Below are 17,222 nucleotides of genomic sequence, written 5' to 3' on the forward strand. Positions count from 1 at the left end.
CTCTCTCACTCTTTGTCAACCGTCTGCCCCAAGATTCTTTTTACTGAGTTCATATTTCTTAGGTATCCCATTTTAGAATAAAAGGCAGGCACCTCTTAACAAAGTCACAGAAAACTGGTCAGCCTTTCCACTATAGGAGAGACTAGAAATCAAAGCTATTAGATGCATGGTTTGCTTCTTCACCTCCTTAAAATATTATTGCTGCTACACTGTAATAATGCATAAATTAATGCAGAAAAAAATATGGCCCCACAGATAAAACCACAGCCAAGGCAGAAACATGGCAGAGTGGTAAAATCAAAGATTAGAGAGTCAGACAGACTAGGGTTCAAATTTGGTTCTACTACAGAACAGCTGGATGTCCGTGACAAGTTATTCACACTCCTTGTAGAAGGCTGTGGTTCATCACCTACAGACTGAATTAACAGTCCTCAGAATGTGGATTTAGCGAGATAATACACTAATTAATTTAAGGTAGTAAAAAAAACTAAGTATAGTTATCCTAAGAGTATGGCAAAAATGATGCAGGTGTTAAAAGAGACGCCACAGTTTGGGCGCTACTGCCATAGCAACAAGGAGGAAGCCAGAGGGAGGGGACACAGGCTGGGGCTCCCTGACGTGGGGTCAGCTAAGGCAACGAGAGTCTGCTTCCAGAAGGCACGGCTTGTGTGCCCTCAGCTGGACACCATAGGTGGGTCAGCACTGAGTCAGGAGTCACGCTGGAAGCAGGTCAAGCCGGTGGCTGGACCCCAGCATCCAGCTGGCATGACTGAGAAGCCTGCACACTCAGATATCTGGGTGTTATCGCAGGAAATACCAAAACGTGAACTGAGCAGGAAGAGGGGTCAGATGCCATGGCTGTTTTCAAGGTCGCATCCAAACCGGCAGGAACTTCCCAGGAGACAGAGCACCCGCCCCAGGAAGGGCGTGTGTGGCAGGCCCAGATGGATTCATTGTCCCTCAGCCTTAAAGGCACACGGGTCCGGATTCTGATATGGCTTCCTGCTGCCTGCAGTTACTTCTCCGTTTGCCCTCCCGTGTAAGGCTCCCAGACAGGGGGCACTTTCTTCTGTGCACATCTGATGGATCTCTCCCCAGCAGCTTGCTCTCCCAGAACAGGGAAGCAGACCGTTGCTGCTGACGTCAGAGGAGGCTCTCTATGCCTCCATCAGAGTCCCTTCTCAGATCCAGTGCTGGGTGAAGAGATGGGTACTCCTGTCTCCTGGACTGAAGCACAGAATGGATTTTCCCATAGAAAAAACTGCTGTTAAGTAGAAAATTTTTATAAATAATGTTTTGTGTATGTTCCAGGTTGTTCCAGGATTCTCTGCAAGCTAGTCTGGGAACCAGACTACCAACTATACCACCACATCAGTGGCAAAATGAAAATATGGCTGTAAAGATGAAAAGTGGCTGTAAAATGAAAATATGGATTGCAACTGTCCCATAAGTGGTGGCTACCTATCCTTAAAAATACAGCACATTCCTTACTAGAGAACATGTAACACCACATATCTTAAATTTCATCTTTCTTTTAACATCTTCCAGAAGAAGATTGGTTTTATCATCAATTATGGCTGGTATTCAAGTTTTATACTATTGAAAAATAACTGATCCCCCTCCTTTCATAACAAACGAAGGACCCAATCTTACATTTGAAGACAATTCTAGCTAGACACATCAGGGTTTCCCAGGTGGCTGGCGCCAGTGGTAAAAAAATCTGCCTGACAGTACAGGAGACATGGGTTTGATCCCTGGGTCAAGAAGATCCCCTGGAGTAGGAAATGGCCACCCACTCCATTATTTGCCTAGAAGATCGCATGGACAGAGGAGCCTGGCAGGCTACAGTTCATAGGGCTGCCAAGGAGTCGGACACGACTGAGCAACTGAACACAGCACTAGACACATCAAAGTAATTCCAAAATACATTCTCTAATTATCTCTCATCTGCACCAAGTTGTTCATGGGATGAACTGAAATGACCGTCTTGACTCCCACACTGCAATGTTGCCAGTAAATTATTCCTGGTTCTGACCATAAGTGTTTAACCCAGTATTTTCCACATTTGTTTGAAGAAAAGAACTACATGAGGCACTTTTAATTAAAGACAAGAATGCCAGGCCCTAGCCCAATAAGAAGTCAGAATTTCAAGACAGAGGTCTGGGAGTCGTACATTTAAAGACTGCTATCCCTGGTGAGGCTTCCCTGGTGGCTCAGTGGTAAAGAATCTGCCTGCCGAAGCAGGAGATGTGGGTTCAATCCCTGGGTGGAGAAGAATCCCATGGATAGAGGAACCATGGTGGGCTACAGTCGATGGAGTTGCAAAAGAGTCAGACATGACTTAGTGACTAAACCACACCACCGCTGGTGATTCTCTCATCCACCCCAGTGGCTCTTACCCTGGAGGGTGAGTTAGGATCCCCTGGAGCACTTGTGAAAACACAGACGGATGAACCCCAGCCCAGGAGCTTCTGATCCAGTGGGTGTGGGGTAAGGCCCAAGAATCTGCACTTCTAAAAGGTCCCCCAAGTGATGCTGGTGCTACTGGTCCAAGAACCACACTTCCAAAGCCACTTATTTAGCCTATTTAGCAAACACTGCGGCTGAATGCGGTCTTTTTTTTCTTCCCTCCTTGGTAGAAAAACACCACCAGACTCACAAGACTTCCTTTGGAGCAATATCCCTCATACTTTCTGTTTGATGTCAGACAAATTTACCACTGCATCTCAGCTATCTCTTATTGTGAGAAATAAAGAGGTAACGCATGAAAAGAGGTTTGGTCCTGTGACTGGCACACAATGGGCCTGCCTTAAACATCTGTGTACTTTGATCCCCCTCTGTGAGCCACGGATGAATCTGCTGAGGTCTAGAAGCAGGTCCCCAGATTTGTTACACGCACAAAATTTCCTTTGGTTAAAACAAACAAACGAGCAAGCAAACAGCAGCTGACTGCATCTCTTTCTTGTGAGCTATCATGGAGTTACATTTTGAATATAACATGTCCAACGGGAGAATACTCAGCTTCCAAACTCACATTTTCCCATGGAAATAAAAACAGAAGACAAAGAGAGATTAGATTCTGATTAGCCTCTCTGTTTAATTTTTTTTTTTTTTCTCTCTGTTTAATTTTAACCAGGCTGAGTTCAGTACCAAGGTGTGGGTTCTTTTCCTGGCAGACCTTTATTATATTGTTTTGGCTATTTCTTGTGATCTGAAAATCACACACATGAACCGCAGACTTTGAGAGTCAGAGGTGCCCTGGAGGCCATCGAGCCCACCCACCCACTCTAGGAATAAACTGTAAACATGTCCAGTGTGCGGTGGCCTGCTCTGCTTTTGGATAGCCAGTGAGAACGCGCTATTTCCAAGAGCCCCGATATGCTCTTCAGATAACTCTAGTCATTAGATTTTTTTCGCCTTCTAAGCAAAAATCTTTGTTTCTGTAATTTTAATACCTCTGGTTCTAGTTCCTCCCTCTATAGCACCTGAGTCTGTCTAATCTCTCCTCCAACTGACAGCATTTAACGTCTGAAATGGCTCGGACGTCTCTCTTGTCTGTTCCTTTTCCGTCTAAACATTCTGTTTTGTCAACCCATCATCAAAATTTTCATATACATAACATTCCTGGTCCTCCTCCTGTGGGAAAGTCCACCTTAAGGCTGTTTCTCACTAAAAACAAAATTCTATAACATGCTTCATGTTTTATTATCACCAACAGAAACAATAAATGGTAGGAACAGTGGAGTGTTCTTTCCCAAACAGAGCTTCCAAGAGCCAGAAGCGACAACCACACACAGCGACACTGTAAGCACTCAGAAGGTGGTTTCTGGACCGACTTGGAAGCGAGAGCCGGAGGCATGTGGATGTGGGTACCATGATCCTCCTTGAAAGAGAGATACCAGGCTGCCACTTAAGTTATCCAAGACCCCAAACGTTTCTTTCCAAGGGAGACAGACAGAAACAAAAAGTATTTCTTACTTTCTACGAAACATCTCTGCAAATATGCAGCCAACGCTCCAGAGGTCCACAGGGGTGGCATAGCTGGACTGCAGCAGGACTTCGGGAGCGCGGTACCACAGTGTGACGACCTGCAAGGACAAGCGGAGCGTTACTGCGGGCGATGGCCGTCGTTCATGCCTCCCGAGCGGTCTCACACCGAGACTCGGTTTGGAAAGAACCCCTAAAATCTTGCGGGGGACACTGAGATTGGAGCAATAAATAACGTGGGCTCGTGGCTGACAGGTCAGGAAATTACATCAGCCCCACAACCTGGGTTCCCACCTCAGGCTCTGGGTGTCTTACTAGGATGGCAAAATAACTGAATGTCAGAGAGCAAAAGCAAAGACTTTAAAAAACAAGCAAACAAACCCTTACCTTAAAACTATGGTTTCTTTCTTAAGGGGTTTTTAAAAAAACAATACATGTAAAACGGGTGATGGCAACGTGTTCAGCTCAATTCCCAGGTCAGCCATTTGGGGAAATTAGAAGATGATTCCAGGGGCTGTTGGATGGTGTCCCTGAAGACTACAGAGCGCCCAGGACAAGTCAAAACTACTCTTATCATGAGACTGTGGGGAATCAAAACAAAGCCCCTTCAATGCCACTCTGCTCAGAAAACAAAACACCAGGAACTTGAGAGAGAATGTATAACCCAACTGTTTACACCGTGTGGAGAATGTCATCCAAAGGAAGGGATTCCCATATGGGAAGAACCCTATTTTATACCGAGCAGTGTAATAACAGACAAAGCAAACACAACAAACTGTTTCTGCAACACTGAAAGGTGAGGAAATCATATCATTCAGGTTCTAGATTTATCAGAGCAAATAGGGGTTCAAGTGCTTCTTTTTAGCAGAAATTCTATGGATGTCTGAATCAAAGATATATTCTTTCTTGTCAGGTAAGAATTCAATACCACATCTATTACATAAGCATTTTACATTATTCAGATTCCTTTTATCATTACTCTGTTTTAGCTAATTGTACTTTCATTGATGTCTATCTAAATTTCCTGAAATTCTGTTTATCTATGTTGATGCTATAGAACGTAATGCATCAAGACTGTAGCAGAAATTTTTGGAGAAAAAATGGCTGCTATTAATTTCCTTCATTCCTTATATACACACTCCTCTCATTAAAGACTGGAGTTTAATTCACCTTCCCTTCTATCTGAAGTGGCCTTAGTGACTTGCTTGACCAACAGAATATGGTGGAAGTGACTTCTGAGACTACCAAAGCTAGGTTATAGGAAGACTGATTACCTGGGCCTTTTTGAACATTTGCTCTTAAGATGCTTCCTTTTGGAAACCAGCTGCTATGCGGTGAGAAGCCCACAGAAATGTTCCAGCTGACAGCCTCATCTAAGCTCTCAGCTGAAAGACCATGTGAGCGAGCCATCTTGGACACTGCAGCCGGATCAGTCACCCCAATAGATGACTGTGGGCCCTGCCAACATGACATGGAGCAGAAAACTGCCCAGCTGAGTCCCACTAACTCACAGGATTCTGACTGATAAAGAAATACATGACTTAGTCACACACAAGACCACATCACTGGCTTTCAACCCTGACTGTGTACCAGGATCATCCATGGGGCTTCTAGAAAAACACATGTGTCTGGGCCTTATCCTGTCCCTAACTTAATTAGATATTCATGGGTGGGGCCTCTGGAGTTCTTTTTCTTTCTCCTCCTCGTTCTTTTTTTTTTTTTTCCTTCTTTTGGTTAAACTTCATTAGGTAGCCCTAACCCTTGGCTAGGTTTGAGCACCACTCAATTATACAAATGTATCTTCCAGCTCCTGCCTTAATGTTTTTTGAAGACCCTGTTCTAGTCTGGCAAACTCTACTTTCTACTCCACCGGTTGAAATTCTGCTTCTCCCACAAAGCTCAGCTTTGATAGCATCACCGCTCTGGACCCACTGCCACCGAAAAATCATACCTTGTAATATAGTTCTCACTGAACTGACTTAGCACATAATGTTGTTCATAATATGGGTCATTCCCGGGGCCATGGACCTGGTTTCACCCATCATTATGTCTGTAAATGTCCATCATAGTATTGAGCATGTAACAACTGTGTTTCAACAAATACCAAATTGATGATTTTAAGGCAATCATTCCTAGAAGATAAGGGGGCAAAATTCAATCCCCAAAGAGAAGGTACTCACTACTTTTGTTAAGAAAAGTGTCTGATTCTGGGCTTCAGTGTCTAGTTACATAATTTATTTCTGTATTACTAATATTTCTAGCTGGAGGAACATTTTCCTATTTCTCTAATACACTATAAACCAAGGTGCAGGGGCAAACGGACCATAAAGTTCCAGTCCAGTGGTTTACAGATATACACAGATATTGTGAGATTACAAATTTATCTTCTCACTTCAGTTTGAAATAAAGTCAAACATATGAGATGAAAAGTTTAATCTGAATATAGCATTATTTTAAGCTGTTTAAAGAGGCTGTGATTTCTGACTGATTACTCAGTTGTAAACACTTTAGTAGAACTATCTTCATTTTTAGTTCTTTAACCAGTGATACTTATTATGATCATCAAATAAATGTTTAGACAGCTAAAATAATAAGAAAAATGTTGATACATGTAAGAAGTTCCTTTTGTTTCCTTTTAAAATGTAGTTACCACTCAAAATGGGTAATGCATTTTTATCAAAAGCTTTTAAAAATGTCTATTAATAATAACCATTTGACCATTCTCTTTTACTCTATTAATGCTAGATTAATTACATTAATATATTTCCCAATATTGTACCACCCTTCTCTTCATGGAATAAATCATTCCTTATCATAGTTTATTATTCTTTTATTTGACTTGGATTCTATTTGCTAATATTTATTTAGGACACTAACTTACACTGATCAATGAGACTAATCTACAGTTTTCTTTTTGTGTGTAATTTTCCATGTCTGTTGTTAGGGATATATGCAAACTGTCCAACCTTTTCTATATTCTGGAATATTATAAACAGCATACAAATAATCAGTTCCTTGAAAGGACACACTTGTAAAACCACCTGGATCTGGACCTTTCCGAGCAGTATGTTTTTAACAGTCTCATGACTTTCTTCTTCGTAATTAGTCTGTTCAGGTTTCAACATTGTTTTTAGTCAATTTTGGTAATGATAAGTAATTTCCCTATGAAAATCCTTAGTCTATATTTTAAAATATATTGGCTTACATTTATATAGTATTTCTTGTAATTATTTTTATCTCATTTATTTTTTTGGTATTCTAAGAAAGGAAATCTCACTTTTTTCTCTTTGTATCAGTCAGGGTTGTTAAGAGTTTAGCTACATTATTTATTAAAAAACTGACTTCAAAATGTCCTTTCACTTTGGGAGGCTTACTGTTTTATAATTTATTGACTTCTACTTTTATCTTTTTAAATCCTCTCTCCTAATTTCTTTGTTTTCTAAAATTTATTTCTGAGTTGAAACTTGGATAATTTATTTTCACTTTTGATTAATGATAGAACATTTAGTTATATATTATTAAATAAACAATCCTCATTTTTGTTCAGCTTTAAATAATACATAATTTACCTTTAATTTTCTCTTTAAGAATAAACTAATATGATGAATTATTCAGAAAAGAGTTTTAAAATTTCCATATGGTTAGATATTTATGGTTAACTTTTAATTGCTGGATTATTTAATTGCTAGTCCTATTACATCACAGCCAGAGAATGCAACCTGTAGAATGTCTATCCTTTAAGACTGTACATATAACTGGCTTTTGTTTCATAGGATGTAAGAAGAGTACTCTCTTTTAAGTGTAAAGTTCTTTATTAATTAGTTTGTCTCACACAGATCGTTACTTATATTTTTCTATACTGTGTCAAACTGAAAGATAATTGAGTCTGTGCTTTCCTTTCCCCAGAATTTCCTTGTACTTCTAAGGGTTTCTGCCTTAAACACTCTGGCTTTATGTTTTAATATATGGAATTAATTACAACAAAATATTATATAGATAATAAAAGTTTGGGTGACAGTAGACATAAAGTACAAAACAAATACACAAGTGCTTCTAAGTCAGTTATAAAATATGATGGGAAAAGATCACGTTCACATAGTAACAAAAAAATGTAAAACACTGAGGAATTTTAAAAAGCAAGATCTGTATAAATAAAACGATGCACTATTATTGAAGAATATAAAATAAAAACTAAATAAACGGTGAGACAGACTGTGACTAAGATGGGAAAAAGCCATATCATAAAGATAATTATCATTCCTGTATTTAACACAAAAATGTTAAGACAATCCAATGATGTGGGGGAGTAAGTTAACTTTGATAGTTAGGTGTCTCTGGCGGAATAATACTTAAGAAGAGCCAAAAACAGTTTGAGAAATTAGGAGGAGGGGGATTTGTTCTTTGTCACCAAAATATACTCTGAAGTGAAGTGAAAGTCGCTCAGTTGGATCCAACTCTTTGCAACCCCATGGACTGTATAGTCCATGGAATTCTCCAGGCCAGAATACTGGAGTGGCTAGCTGTTCCCTTCTCCAGGGGATCTTCCCAACCCAGGGATCGAACCCAGGCATCGAACCCAGGTCTCCTGCATTGCCGGTGGATTCTGTACCACCTGAGCCACCAGGGAAGCAGGTACAGCAAATAAAACAGTAGGTGCTAACAGATTAAAAAATGAATAAAGTCCAGAAAGAGAATGAGATATTTACAAGGTGATATTTATAAGGTAGGCTGAATTTCATCTTAGAGTGAGACAGAAAATGCACTTCAACAGGTGAAAGCAAGACAACTGGCCATCCATTTGGAAGAAAAGTAAGTTTGATCCCTACTTTATACCACGTATAAGAAGAAAGAAACTATACTGATAGAGATCTAAATGTAAGAAGCAGAGCTAGAAAAATGTATTAGAGGAAAATGGAAGAGGACCTTGGGATGTGGAGGTCTTTCTCAGCATGATGGGTAATCTAGAAGCCTGAAATGAAAAGATATACAGACCCAGCTACTTAAAACTGAAATCCTCTTCACCAAACACTGTAAATAAAGGCAAAGGGTGAACGATAACCTGGGAGAAAACATCTAAAACAAATTATATCAATAAAACAATACAAAAGAAAAATGGATAAAAATATGAAAAAATTCGAAAGAAAAAACTAGTAAAGATACTCAATCTCATTGAAAGAAAGAAAAGAAAGAAAGGAAAAAGAATGAAAGAAAAGAAAGAAAGCAGAGAGGAAGGAAGGAAGGGAGGGAGGAAGGAAGGAAGGAAAGAAGGAAGGAAGGAAGGAACCCTGTATGTTTTAAATCGCAAACTGGCACAACCTTTTTAAAGGACAATCTGACAGTATCTATAAAATTAATAGTGCCTATGTCTCTGAACCAGAGGTCCATCTGTGGGAACTTATCCTATAGAAATACTCAGACTAGTATACAAAGAGGTATTTGCAAGGATGTTCACTCCACAATAATTCCCAATAGGAGAATACTATTCAGTCATCAAGAAACATGAGTTAGTTGTCATCCTGCTCATTCCTGTTCACATAAAAAGATATTCATGATACCACTGTTAAGTGAATAGGTAAGTTTTGAAGCAGTGCAAAATATTTTTCAATTTTTATTAAAGATTATGTGTGGGTGTAAATAGTCATTTATGCATACAAAAATGTCTGCCAGGATTCTATACATAGACATCTAGCTTTAAGAGGACAGTTGTCATGGAAACATGGCAATGCGGGAGGTGAAAAGTGGAAGAGAAAGGAGGGGCTGGATGACAATCTCAGAGGCACAAGGTCAGTCAGTTGCTGTTGGTAAGCACATTTTATAGCTGAGAAAACAATTTCAGAGAGGTTGGGTAATTTAGCCAGAGTCATGGAGCTGCCACGTGGGATTCTCCTGGACACTGATTTCAACCCCATACTCCTTCCTCAGCATCCAACACGGCCCCTTTCTTTCAGCATTCCAAACATCCACACATCAGCAGGCAAACATACAGGTTGCAATTAAAGAACTGAAAGAAAAGGATTTTAAATTTTCTTTGAAATATTTTAACATGAACTTAAAAAAAAATCTCAAAAATGCAGCTATCCTTTGGGGTTAAGTGATTTACTCTAAAAAAAGGCTTCACTTTTAACTTCAAAATTCACTTCAAAACCACAACAGTGCTCTGCATGGTACAAATGTATTCATCAAATTCCCATTTGATAACTTCAACGAAAGTTAAGATTTAAATATCTCTTTATTAACTCTTAGAGATTTTTAATTGGGCTATGTGTATGTAAATCATTGTAACAAGGTGAGAGGAATTAGATTCACTCATTGGGTTTATGTTTATACTCTTTTTGAACCATCAGCATTTATCTAAAGAGATATCTTTTTGGTTAATCCTTATAGAATTCAAATGCATGAATGCCAAAAAGTATGAACTATACATTTCTAGTTGATTCTCCAAGAAAATAACCCCAACGCTGTCCAGAACCTACATTTAAAATAATAAATGACTGTCTTTTGCAATAGACATAAATCTAACAATTATTCCCTATTTATGTAACATTATCTCATGTATCAAGTAAGCTTCCCTAGTTTTAATTTGCTAATACATGTGGCTGTTCCATTTTCTGACCCAGAGTCCTTCAATCCTCACTTTAAGTCACTGTAATTTTAAAATACCTGAAATGATGACAATTTCTATAATTTCATGGGATTTCAAATACATAACTTCCAAGCTTCTGAGAACAAACTGTAACAAATTTCCCTGACATTAAAGTATAAATTCTGTTTCCTAAGGAACTATTACAGTTCTGTACCTCTAAAAACTTCTGATGGAAGACTGTCTCACTTAAAACCAGTTTAAGTTGTAGGAAAGCAGATTTACTAATTTCTAATAGAAAGTTTTATACAGAATGGACAAAACTGATAAAAAAATGTTTCAAGGTTTTAGTGCATGAAGTAACATAGAACACTTTCAACAATGTAATCAATTAATTTCTACTCACATATTTTCTAAGTTTAATAATTCTACATACCCTTAAAAACAAAATATAATGGTCAATTAAAAGACATGCTGTGGTAAACAATGAGGACAATGTATAAAGATCAACATTTAGAAATCTAAGACAAAGGTGGCTTCTAACAGTAACAATGAAGTTGTCTACTAAGCAAAGATAACAATAGGAACTATGGACAGAGTTTGGTGGTTGCAGCCAGCTGGAACCCAAGCAAATATGATGTTTATTACAATCATTACATGTATTAACAGCCTCTAGAGGTGCTGGATGGATTTGGCAACAGGAGGGGGAACGGAAGACGAGGGGAGTTCAAGGATATTTACACAAGTGGATGTATCTGTTTAAACTGCTTTGATCTCGATTCACAATTTTGTGAAACAGTTCAGTACAGTATAAGATAAAGTAGGGCCAAGGCCAACTCTGACTCAAAATACATGTCAGAGTGAAGCATTCTTACTTAATATTAGATTTTGCAGTCTAAAGACTTTCACCAAGATCCTGAAAACAAGCAGACGTGCTCTGAGTCATCCTTAATCTATGGCTGCGTGCTTACAGGGCAGCGAAGCTCGGTAGGTATGCTGTGCTGGGCCCGCTGCCCTTCGCCTCTCTGCATGGGGGCCCCATTCTTGGGAGGTGGCCTCTTCCCTTCGCCTCTCTGCATGGGGGCCCCATTCTTGGGAGGTTGACCTGTGTCGACCATTTGCCTTCACCTTCTTATTGGGTTTGGCCAATGGGAAGCCAAGGCAGGAGTTCAGAGAGAAGGAGAACAGTGAGGCTGAGTCTTTAACCCCGTGACTTCCTCCCAGCAAGGTGGTCCAGAGCGGGCAGGGCTGTCACCACAAAGTCAACGTCCCTCCCAGGCAGCCCACTCCCCCCACCTCCAGTTAACTGCTCCCCATCACCCTTCAAGCCTGCAAATGAATGGTGACAGCTTGATGCAAGTAAGACTCAAGTTCGGACTATCCACTGGGCTTCCCCTAAACCCGCTTCTTTGTAAATCTTGTCTCTGTAAACAAACCTTCCTTGAATTGTCTTATTTTGAGTCTGCCGTCTATTTCCTGGTGGGAACTGACTAACACATCCACAGTTTGCTGATGAAGAAACTAGTGTGGGTGGCGACTTTTTCTCAGCTTTCTTATCTGTCAGAGAGGACATTTAGACTGGATGACTTGTACAGGGAGCTCTGTTAGCATTCTAAGAGGTCTTAAATGATGTAGCAACGGTAATGACTTAAAAAAACCATATATTGTATAGAACCAAGACATCCTTGCCTGCTGTTTGGTTTAGTAAGTACTTGTTGGGGGAAACAGTGTGGTGGTTCTTTTGGGGCCAATTTCAGTAAGTCTCAAATGTAAACTTCTGTAGCGATTTCTGAGAAATAAGGATAAAATCCTTAGAATAACTCACGATTTTTATACTGTCCAAGTGAAGGCTTTCTAAGTTGTTCTCTAAGCCATTTATCTTCTTCACACCAGTATAAAACTTTCTGTTGTAAAGTTGTTGTTTAGTCGCTAAATTGTGTCCAACTCTTTGTGACCCCATGGACTGTAGCCCACCAGGCTCCTCTGTCCATGGAATTCTCCAGCCAAGAATACTGGAGTGGGTTGCCATGCCCTTCTCCAGGGAATTTTCCCAACAAAGGGATTGAACCCAGGTCTTCTGCATTGGCAGGTGGGTTCTTTACCACTGGTCTCCAGAGAAGCCCATAAATCTCTCTAGTATGTCTGTTTCTTCCCTCCAAAAGACATCCACGCTTTTGCAAAGGGAACATCAAAATTAGTGGTAATTTCACTGACTCTTCCTAAAGGGTCTCAAAATTCAGTTCTTTAAAATCACACATTTAAATTAAGAGACTATAAACATCAGAATTTTAATTCCTTCCGGCCCAGTCTTGTCATTGTAAGGCCAATTAAATGGAAAGCATTAAAAGAGTACAATGCCAATAAAAGTTAACATACAAAGTGCTTTCAACAAATAATAATAACAGAATCATCTCCACTAGACACATTTATAACCTAAGGGCCAGAAAAAGATGTTCTGGTGCATGACAAAAAATGGCCGAAGTCTACACAAAAATGTTTTCAGATTCCTGGAGTTGAGCACTGAGCCAACAACACTCATGGCCTCTGCTGTGCGTCTGCTACCAGCAGGAAGGCTGTCTGTCCTTCCAGAACCCCAGCTGCCCAGACTCACTGGGGACCAGCCAGTGCGGACCACCTCTGGCTCCCGTGCAGATGTACTGGCTTCCAACGACCTGGTCACTGCTTCTGTGGTTCTCTCTGTGACATATTCTTTCCCTGAGTCTCTGCTGGTCTGAATGTTCACAGATCACTTCCTCCAGGAAGCCCTTCCTGATCCCTTAGCTGGGGGTGGTTGCTCTCCCCTGAGTTTGCATTGCACCGTTATAGCTCCTATTTTCCATTAGAGTCATTCCATTCATCGGCCACAGTGTATACAGAGTGTCAATGCATGGAAGATGCTCACTTATTATCTCATGACTGGACACAGAAAGAACCACAGGGAACTCACTCCTGGAGTCAGTGTTGATGGTAGATAGAGGCAGTCCTCTACCCTGGAGAATATAGGGACAACAATGTCTAAAATAACTGAGGACCTCTGAGTAATTCTGCATTTTTATTTCTTTATTAAATTAAAAAAAATTTTTTTGGCTGCATCATGCAGCATGTGGGATCTTAGTTACCTGATCAGGGATCAAACCTGCATCCCCCCTGCCCCCCTGCATCACACACATGTAGTCTTAACCACTGGGAAGTCCCACTCACCGTGTATTTTTTAAAAAAGGAACTGTATCTAAAGAGGGAGGTGGGCTGAACCTCATTTGATTCTGAGAATGTGTCAGAAAACTCTAAGGGCAATGGCACAAGGAAAGGAGCTGAGCCCAAGGTGAAGGGAATCTTTGGAGAAGAGGCACTCTGTAGATGAAGACCTGTCCTGCGTCCTGCGTCTGAGGGGGACAATGACCCTCTGAAGGGTGAATGAAGGTGAGTTCAAGGAGCCAGGCTCTGACCTTTCATGATATCAGTGGCACTGACCATCTCTTCCTAAGCCTTATACCTCTCTCCCATTTTGCTCATGTCTAAGCAAAATTACTCTTAAAAGGTGTTATTTTAGACATCAAGTCTTTAAAGCTCCAAGTGAACTTCAGTTCATCATGTGAGTGTATACTCTATGAGAGCTACCCTGTTATCCTGGACAGGGTGGGTCAGAACCAGAAAAGCAGCAAGTCAAATCAGCTGACTGAAGGAGAACTTGGGGGTGGGGTCCCAGTGACTTTCCAGTAACCCCTTGGCCATCTCTTTCCCAATCAGTCCCTTAAATAATTGTTTTCTGGACAGGGAAACCTGGCGTGCTGCAGTCCACGGGATCACAGTCAGACATGACTGAGCAACAACAAGGATAGTCTTGGGCAACTGCTTTCTAAATGTGATGCACAACTCCTGGGGAGCATCATCATGGATGACCCTCAAGTCCGTATGGTATCCAGAATTCTGACGCACACATCCAGCTGTCTCCTGGACGTCACCACTTGGTGCTCACATGTTAAGACACTTTAGCCGTGTCCAAGTCTTTGCGACCCCACGGACTGTAGCTCGCCAAGCTCCTCTGTCCATGGGATTCTCCAGGCAAGAATACTGGAGTGGGCTGTTGGGCCCTGCTCCAGGGGATCTTCCCGACCCAGGGATTAAACCCACCTCCCTTACGTCTCCTGCATTGGCCGGTGGGTTCTTTACCACTAGCGCCACCTGGGAAGCCCCTGGTACTCCCATAGGTACTTCAATTCCAAAATGCACACACTGCCTTTCCTCTTAGATTCCCTCTCTCTGCAAGTAAAGTCACCAGCCGCCCAGGTTCCTTCCCGCACAGCCCCACTCTCAATCAAGTCAGCAGAGCCTGACAGCTCCACCATCAACTGCTCCCGGTCACAGCAGCTTCCTAAGGGGTCTTCTCCCACCAGACTGTCTCCCACTCTGGCCTCTCTTCTGCATCTACAGCTGTGCTCACTCCATTCCTCCTGAAAATCCTTCCACCATTCTTGAGAGCCTTCAGGGTCAAGTTCAAGTTCAACTCATGATCTGGCTCCCACCCTCTCTCTGGCTTTATCGCCTGCCCCTCCTTCACGGGAAAGCTTCCTCCACCCGTTCAGCGGCTTTATGGCTATACAAACATGCGTGCTATGTCATGCATGCCTCGTGGCCTTCTCATAGATTGAAATCCTTTCTCTGGAAAGTTCTCTCTCTCATGACTCCATTCTTAATTCCTGTGAGTCTTGCCCTGCCCGATCCTGCCCAATTACATGGAAACGCAGCGCTGTATCCCATCTACCGTGTACTCACTGCCTGTGCTGTGTTTAGTCGCTTGGTCATGGCAGACTTTGCAACTCCATGGATGGTAGCCAACCAGGCTTCCCTGTCAGTGCGGATTCTCCAGGCGAGAATACCGGAGTGGGTTGCCATGCCCTCCTCCAGGGGATCTTCCCAACCCAGGGATCCAACCCAGGTCTCCCATACTGCAGGCAAATTCTTTACCGTCTGAGGGTAGAGGCTGTTCCTAAGCGGACTTCTCATTCTCAGCACCTTACAAAGCATTGTGCATATGAGGTTTAAAAAAAAAATGTATGTTCCACTTGTCTGGTGCTTCTGATTAAAATGTATTACCCCCACACCAACCGGAATGCTAAGATAACTACTCTCTTTCTTTCGTTCACTCATTTTTTTTTAGAAAACTGTTTTTTACTATTTGACTTTTCAAATATGAAAAATAGTATGTACTGTATACTTAAAGCATAAAGAATAATAAACTAAAAACCTAAGGAACTACGAAAAAAATGTATGTTTAAAAAATGCAAGGGTAGCCAGAATGAATGGAGGGCTCCAGGGTTAAGAGGGATACCCAGGGCAGACGAAGGTGTTTCTAACATAGTAGAAATTTATAGGGCTTCCCTGGTGGCTCACTGGCAAACAATCCTCCTGCCAACACAGGAGACACAGGTTTGATCCCTGATCCGGGGACATCCCCCATTCTGAGACGCAACTAAGCCCGTGGGCCGCAACTACTGAGCCTGTGTTTCAGAGCCCACAAACTGCCAACTGCTGAGTCTACATGCTGCAACTACTGAAGCCCGATCACCCCAGAGCCCGATCACCCCTGAGCCGGATCACCCCAGAGCCCGATCACCCCTGAGCCCGATCACCCCAGAGCCCATGCTCTGCAATGAGAAGCCCGAGCACTACAACCAGAGAGTAGCCCCTGCTTGCCTGCATAAAGCAAAGAAGACCCAGCACAGCCAAAAATAAATAAGTAAAATTATAAAAAAAAAAAAAAAAAAGAAATTTACAGACTGTGGTCATGTCCCCATGCCCACACGAGGCATCCATAGAGTCCACCAACATTATTTCTAATCAACAGATGACTTTTTAATAAAGTGTGAGGATCATTTTATTTTTGGAAAATGAAGTTTTAACATGCCTGAAGGGCCCATGTTTTCCTTCAGGCCGTATTGTTTAAATTTCATCCTGAACTTGTGAAACTTAAAATAGTTACTACTCACTAAATGTCTTATTATGTTTCAAGCAACAAACGCACTCTCTTTTTTAGAAATACAGTATAGTGTAGTTTTGATTTTGACACTGAACAATCACACACTTGATCTCTCTCTGCCTTCACCATAGAAACCAAGCAAATATTTGTAGACATTCCTTCAACCTTCACAGATAAGTAGAAATGAAAATTATTCTGCACACAGGGTATGGCAGGCTGTGGAGCTCATCGCTTCCTTTTAAAGGTTGTTTTAACACTTAAGAAAATCTATATGCTTTGGGAAGCCTCATCACCACTCAGACTTGGAAGTAAATTTACAAATTAACTTTTTACGATGAAAACAGCTGCATGTCTCTTTAAGTCCATGCCTTCTTCCTCCTTGGTGACTAGGTTCATTCTTAATACAGGCTGCATGTAGAACTATTACATGAACACTTGTAGGTTATTTGGTCAGTGCAAGTGATGAGGGAAATGGATGCACCGTTTTAGGACCTAAGTTTAGGCTCAAACATTCTTCAACATCTTAAAATCTGTGGGCTCTACTTTCCTTAAATGGGAAGGGTGTGGAGTTTCTGGGCTGGAGGGAACTACCAAGGTATAGCTCATTCTGAAAAAACCACTCTCCCCAAAGTTTGTACTGACACACCTTCATCTAGAAGGTTCACAGAGATGCATGCT

The 17,222-nt window shown here is 41.3% G+C and overlaps 1 protein-coding gene across 3 annotated transcripts in view; it reads right to left on the minus strand.

Annotated features, from left to right (window-relative positions):
* CDK6 (cyclin dependent kinase 6) overlaps positions 1–17,222 on the minus strand; it is a 253,918-nt gene that overhangs the window by 73,557 nt on the left and 163,139 nt on the right. For all 3 annotated transcript variants that reach the window (XM_043871671.1, XM_043871672.1, XM_043871670.1), the window contains exon 5: positions 3,979–4,088. In XM_043871671.1, the coding sequence (XP_043727606.1) occupies positions 3,979–4,088 (110 nt within the window). The remainder of the gene's footprint in view (positions 1–3,978; positions 4,089–17,222) is intronic.

The sequence above is a fragment of the Cervus elaphus genome, chromosome 18, assembly GCF_910594005.1.
Source record: "Cervus elaphus chromosome 18, mCerEla1.1, whole genome shotgun sequence".
NCBI lineage: Eukaryota > Metazoa > Chordata > Mammalia > Artiodactyla > Cervidae > Cervus > Cervus elaphus.